Raw genomic sequence first — 7,217 nt, 5'->3', positions numbered from 1 at the left:
AGATTTATATATGAAAAGTTATTTTTAGGATTCTGAAAAAGGTGCATTTTTTCAGTATTGTATAGGGAAGCTTCCAGAAGGTTCTGGAGAGGTCCGAAAGTCCACAAATGGGTCCACCATGTCACGTGCCATCATGGGCTGAAGGGGGGCGCCCTGGCCTGCATGGGCCAGGTGCACCAGCCCCTAAGAGTCCCATGTGGCTAAGACATGTGGAAGAGGACCAGGAATCCAACTCCTACTAGGAGTAGGACTCCTTCCCCTTGGCGCCAACTCCTATTAGGAGTAGGGCTGGACTCCCAGCCCTCCCACGCACATGCATATAAATATAGGGGAGGGGGAGCAACAAGGCACCTTGACACATTGGCCTTGGCTGCTGCCCCGTCTCTCCCTCCCGGCATAGTTCTCGTCCACGGTTTTTCGCTTAGCGAAGCGCTGTAGTTGCTCCACCACCACCATCACCATCATGCCATCATGCTGGTTGCGATCCCATCTCCTTCTTTGTATTTTTTTGCTGGATCAAGGAGGAGGAGAAGTCATCGAGCCGCACGTGTGCTAAACTCGGAGGTGCCGTCCGTTCGGCACTAGATCGGTTGGATCATGATCGGATCGCGAAGAGTACGACTACATCAACCACGTTATATACGCTTCCCCTTTCGGTCTACGAGGGTACGTAGACACACTCTCCCCTCTCGTTGCTACGCTTCTCCTAGATAGATCTTGGGTGTTCGTAGGATTTTTTTTTTGATTTTCATGCTTCATTCCCTTACGTACGGTTAGTCCACAAATTGCATTGTTATCAATCATCAAAACCACTAAGGGATAAATATGCCCTAATAGCGAGGACACACATCATGCGGTTGACGTGGCAAAGTTAAAATGAAACCAGGCTTCCAAAACTTTTTAGAAGGAAACTCTGACGGTTTTTGAACCTTTCAAATAGTAACTTGCAAATTTTTTATCGACTTTCAAAGCGGATTAATTTAACAATTAAGTCACATCTAAAAAGATTCACACAGATATTCACGCCAAATGAAATGATGTACGAGCTAGATGTGATTTACTTAATTCCCATCTACTAGATGAAAGCTAGTCACCCAAAAGTAGTGTTGACCTTTCAATAATGTAGTTCAACTTTCAAAAAATAATTATGCTAAGTCTCAATCCACAGTGAATACTATATTCATTCGTTCGATCTTACGTGGAGATCTTTGCAAAATTTTCCTTTTAGCTTTTTTTCTTCTTCTTATATGTTATGTCACTTCACTGAGACTTGGTTAAATCCCAGTCGACTGAGACCTAGCCACACCCTTCAAAAGTTAGTCTGACGTAGCTTTCCAAAGAAAATCCAGGATAAACCTACGTTTTTTTCCCACGGCGCCTGAAACGGAGCTCATCGTCGGTGGGGGAGAAGAGAGAGCAGAGCAGAAGAGGAAGGAAGGGAGCACTCCATGTAGGTCGTTATGTTTTCATACATGTGCCCGCCGAGTAACCGTGTCACCCAAATTCCGCTTGGGATGCTACTGCCAAATTCCGCCGAGTAATATATAATCAACCAACCCAAATCTCCGTCCCTAATTAATTAACACAAGAGAAGAGAAGAGAAGATATGGCTGCTAGGTGCGTGCACGCTACATGTCGGCCTTGTTGGCGGCGCCCGGCCTGGCCGGCCGGTGGCCCACGCGGCGGCGCCTGAGCGATAGCCGGTGGCCGCTGTCCTTGAACCTCGTCCGCTCCGACTCGACGAGGTCGCACTCCGGGAAGGGCACGGGGTAGCGCCTGGTGTCGTAGCAGTAGGAGTAGACCATGTTGCGCTCCCTGAACTGGCGCATGGCCTGCTGCTTGGCGAGCGTCATGACGGCGGGGTCGGACGCGGCCAGCGCGTCGGCGCAGCCTTCTTCCGTGGGGGAGGGGGCGCGGCAGCCGGCGAGGGCGAGGTCGGTGAAGGAGGCGACGAAGGGCCCGTACTGGTAGTTGACGCGGTAGCGGCCGCCGGAGGTGGCCCAGTTAGAGGCGTCCCAGACGGTGGCGTAGAGCGACATGGGCTTGGCCGGGAAGTCGCGGCCGGCGCGGGCGCGGCGCAGGTTGCGCACGGGCACGTCGTCGACGTAGAAGACGACGGCGTCGCGCGCCCAGAGGATGGAGTAGCGGTGGAACTCGGTGGTGGGGTCGAAGGGCAGCACGTAGCGCTCCTCCCGGCCCCGGCTGACGCTGCCGTTGCCGTACATGTTGGTCTGCATCCGCCACGGCTTGCCCCGGATGTTGCCCAGGAACTCGAAGTCCAGCTCGTCGTGCGTCTTGGGGAACACGTCACCGTTGGACGTGTAGAAGGCCACCACCACCCCCGCCGTGTAGTCGGACGGCAGTTTGATGGACGCGCTGAAGAAGCCGTGCTCGTACATGGCCGACGAGATGAACCCCGACCCTACCGATTTTAATTACCATTAACTGACGTAGTAGTACGTTGCATGAAATGAAAAACAGACAAACGCCCCAGAAATTAACGGAGGAAATCAAGCCGCCATGCGCGCGCATGCCACGAACGTACGGCCGGCCGGTCAGCCGGGGAGGATGGAGGATGGATGGACGACCGCACTCGTACGTACCGGTGGAGCGGTCGAGTAGGAGGCTGACGGTGCGGTCGTCGGCGGAGCGGAGGATGTTGTCGAAGCCGAAGAGCGGCGTGTAGCCCTCCCCGAAGGCCACCGTCGCGGTCACGTCCACCGTCGGCCGCACCGCCACCGCCACCGCGGCCACCGTCGCCAGGGCCAGCAGCGCCGACGCCAACCGCGACATGCCGCCGGCCGCGAGAGCGATCGATCGGTCGATCCCCTCTCCGGTCCTCTCCTCTGCTTGCAAGGGACTATACTAAAGCTATTTCCTGGTATATCCTCAGTTTTGGTGCTTGCCTAATTATTCACTCAGGCTGTTTTCGGGTCGGTTTATTCTTGGGTGGGTGACAAATTAATAAGGCGGAGGTGGAGAAACGGTGCAGGGAGGCCGGAAGACGGCCCCGTGACCGCCGGAGAAATAGGAGGAGTTAGCTTAGGCTTAGGGTCTGCTAGCTTTTATCCATTCATGACGCGCATGCAGACGCGCAGATGGAAATTATTTCGGAAACGGACGCGTACAAGGATACTATCTCGCCACCTGGCCAGGGACGGATTCAGAGGAGGGGAAAAATGAGAATGCTATTGTGCTGACGTTCCTGGGAAGGCATGGCAAAATGGACGTTTCTCGTTTACATTGTCTTTTTTTTGGAACTTCTCATTTACATTGTCTCGAGGTTGACAAATTCCTTCTCAAAGCACGGGAAATCCTGGCCAAAATAAAAATGAACTGGGCGGATATGCCATGCTCAAGAAATTTACCAAATAATCAATCAAAATCAAGATCGACCCATCTTTCTTTGCAGACACGGGAGAAGGAGTGCGGGGTGATGTAAGGCATGTACAATGGTTGATAAGATAGTCTTATCTTAAGTCATCCACGTAATTTAGAGATGATAAAAAAAATGTCTACAGTGGGTCATCTCTTAGCCATATCTTCAATAACTAGATATTCCTAAAAACGTGATGAGACATATTATGCTAACAGATCATCTCTTAAATATCTTTTCTTTCAACTTTCCTCTCCTCTACCTCATCATTTATCCTAGGTGGCACTCCTAAGATAGCACCATTATATATGCCCAATGGGAACGGCAAGGTCGTTTGCTGCTGGGAAATTGCTGAACCAGGGTACCGCTCTTCGGGCCGAAACTAAGGGCATGTACAATGGTTGATAAGATAGTCTTATCTTAAGTCTTGCATGTAGTTTACAGATGACAAAAAATATATATACAATGGGTCATCTCTTAGCCTTATCTTCAATAACTAGCCATTCCTAAAAACGTGGTGAGACATATTGTGCTAAGAGATCATCTCTTGTCTTCTCTTAAATAAGTGAAGACAAAGCCTTTTCTTAGGGCATGTACAATGGTTCTATCTTAGCAATGCCACGTAGGATAGATGTTGAGGTGGAGGAGAGAGAACTCATAAGAAAAGACGTGTCTTCTCTTATTTAAGAGAAGACAAGAGGTGATCTCTTAGCACAATATGTCTCACCACATTTTTAGGAATTACTAGTTATTGAAGAAAATGCTAAGATATGACCCATTGTAGACAATTTTTTTTGTCATCTCTAACTTAAGATAGGACTATCTTATCAACCATTGTACATGCCCTTATGAGTTATCTCTCCTCCATCTCATCATTTATCCTACGTGGCACTCCTAAGATAGCACCATTGTACATGCCCTAAAGGCCTATGGAAGGCCATCCAACTTGCAGAAAGTGCATGGTATGGGACGGGTCTAGCTACTTCGAAAGGACTGTATGAGTCTTCACCAGGTGCTGCAAGCACTGTCATGGACGGGGTTCACTTGGTTTCTCTTCCGCGAGTCAAAGTATCTCATGCATTTAGGTTTCTTTGAGTATAAAACACTGTACTACTCTCTGGTCTGTAATCTCCCAGTGCATGTGTTGGCTAAGGCTGGGTGTCGGTGTCAAAACCGGCGGATCTCGGGTAGGGGGTCCCGAACTGTGCGTCTAAGGCTAATGGTAACAAGAGGCGGGGGACACAATGTTTACCCAGGTTCGGGCCCTCTCTATGGAGGTAATACCCTACTTCCTGCTTGATTGATCTTGATGATATGAGTATTACAAGAGTTGATCTACCACGCGATCGTAGAGGCTAACCCTAGAACACTACTAGGGAAAACCCTAGTAGTAGCGCGGGTTTTAAGGCTAGCAGCAGCGCGGGTGGCCGCGCTACTAATAAGGCGCTACAGCTAACTTATAGTAGTAGCGCGGTCAGTACCCGCGCTACTACTGTTGACGATATCAGCAGCGCTTTTGCCGAACGCGCTACTATTAGTTAGTTGTAGCGATTTCGCAGTCCCTCGCTACTGCTATATCTTTCATCATTTTCCCCTGTACCCCTTTCCCTTTCAGATACTAGATACTAGGTACTGCTACTAGATATCAAATTCAGAAACCATTATAAGTACTGGGTAGTACTCCCTTCGTTCCAAATTACTCGTCGTGGTTTTAGTTCAAATCACGACGAGTAATTTGGAACGAAGGGAGTACTAGATAACAATTTCATGCTTAGTCAACATGCATCCTCAAGCAGTACAAGGTCATATCGACGGCGATCATCATATGTAGTTCTAGATGATATCGACGATGATCATCATATGTAGTTCTAGATGATATCGACGACGATCATCATATGTAGTTCTAGATGATATAGCCACACACACATATGTAGTTCTAGATGATATCGAAGACAATCATCATCCTCAAGCCTAGGCGGTTGGTGTTCCTGATAGTAATTAGGATGGCCTGTCCAACACGAAGATTCTTGCCATCGAGGAATTTCTTCCACCCAACCGAGTTTAAGTGTGTGCGACCGTCTGTGTCCACGCGGTAAGTACATATTGTGACGGAGCCCCTTGCAGTAAGGCGTAGTCCAGCTGAGCCTTCTTCATCAGGCTCGATACCATAACTCACAAATATGCTCTTTGCCAATTTCAGAATAACAAAAACATATCAATTAATAAATAGCCTCGCAAATAAGTACATATGGATTATCTACACTATTAATAGTTCCTTAGATTCTACACTAATAAGCATGTGATCGAACTCTACACTAAAACATATCATCGACTAGATTCCACACAACATACCATATCATTGGACTGTACACTAAGTATTTCATCGGATAATTTGCATTTGTAAGTATAACATACCATATCATGTCGATCAACCATGGTATTTGTCAGGCGAGTCACGAATGGCACCCCGACAAAGTCAGCACGTGGCGGAATTATGTCCCACAGGTTGGACACCTCCTCCACGCTCAGCCTTGTTCTTTGAGCTACGATGACTTCATGAAGTGGGTCCTCATCATCTTCATCGAGTGGGTCCTCATTATCTTCATCATCTTCGTCATCTTCATCATCTTCCACCAGGTTGAGATAAATGACAGCCAGCTTGGGTCTTTCTGCTCTGAAGGAGAAGCTGATCAACTCACCACCAGTAAGACTCATGCGGGCGATGAAACGGGCCCGTCCATCTCCTCCAATCTGCGACATATTGCGTCCTTTCTCGACCTCCATAGCGCCCCCCAGGAGCCTCAAATGTCACAGTGTCTCCTGTCAGCTTGTTGAATTTCAACCTCACATTGCATGGGACAATCTATGTAAAATAAGCAAAATGACACAATGCAGTAATGCCAACACTAAAAATAAAATAGTTATTACATTTCATCTAATTTCTTACCGCCGCATGACGAAAACTCGGCTGGAAGTAGATGCCGAACAGCTTGCCAGTTGCAAGGCTATTGGCACACCTTGACTTGCACAGTCGACATAGTGGTGGTGGTGGTGGCGCCATTTTTCCTAAAGCAATATGAGCAAAGGAATAACGATCCACTTCACAGGAAAGAAAAACATTAGCATGTGATATTTTTGGTTCTTCTGTGAGAAGCAATTTGATGGACAATTATAATCCTCAGATCTAGTAACATATTAGATGACAAGGTACCACCTACATTTTGCCAAAAAGTAACTTATTACAAAAAAAAGCACCTACCTATCCATGTACAGAAAAAATAACAATAAAATGGTGCATACTAAATCAACTAAATGAACTAGCCTACTAAAACTAAATCAAAATGTTCTAAATCAACTAAATCAAAATGTTCTAAATCAACTAAATCAACTAAATCAAAATGTTCTAAATCAACTAAATCAACTGAATAAACTAGCCTACTAAAACAACTAAATCAAAATGTTCTAAATCAACTAAATCAACTAGACTACTAAATCAACTAAATCATATCAACTAAATTATATCAACTAAATCATATCAACTAAATCAACTAGACTACTAAATCAAAATGTAGTAGGGAGGAGGGAGAAGGAGGGGTGACTCGAGGAGGGAGAAGAGAGTAGGACGGAGGAGGAAGGCGGAGCAAGGAGGGGCCGGCCTGTGGCGAGTGGAGGGAGGACGGAGGAGGAGGCCGGTACCGAGTCCAGCAAGGAGGAGGAGGTGACGGCGGCGCAGTGGGAAGAGGGGCGATGGGGGAGGACCGGCGTAGGGATCCAGTGAGTGTGTGAGTGTGAGTGGATCGGATAGAGGAGAGGGGGGGTGGGAGATGGAATGGCTTAGCAG

The 7,217-nt window shown here is 47.6% G+C and overlaps 1 protein-coding gene across 1 annotated transcript; it reads right to left on the bottom strand.

Annotated features, from left to right (window-relative positions):
* Positions 1–1,447: 1,447 nt before the first annotated feature.
* Positions 1,448–2,936, bottom strand: LOC123133647 (probable xyloglucan endotransglucosylase/hydrolase protein 30). The gene is made up of 2 exons (XM_044553087.1): positions 2,604–2,936; positions 1,448–2,422 (listed from the first exon to the last, which is right to left on the bottom strand). Exons 1-2 carry the CDS (start codon positions 2,791–2,793, stop codon positions 1,629–1,631), a joined length of 984 nt encoding a protein of 327 aa, XP_044409022.1. The 5' UTR covers positions 2,794–2,936; the 3' UTR covers positions 1,448–1,628.
* Positions 2,937–7,217: the final 4,281 nt, after the last annotated feature.

The sequence above is a fragment of the Triticum aestivum genome, chromosome 6B (assembly GCF_018294505.1).
Source record: "Triticum aestivum cultivar Chinese Spring chromosome 6B, IWGSC CS RefSeq v2.1, whole genome shotgun sequence".
Classification (NCBI taxonomy): domain Eukaryota; kingdom Viridiplantae; phylum Streptophyta; class Magnoliopsida; order Poales; family Poaceae; genus Triticum; species Triticum aestivum.
This window is presented reverse-complemented; position numbering and strand designations above follow the sequence as displayed.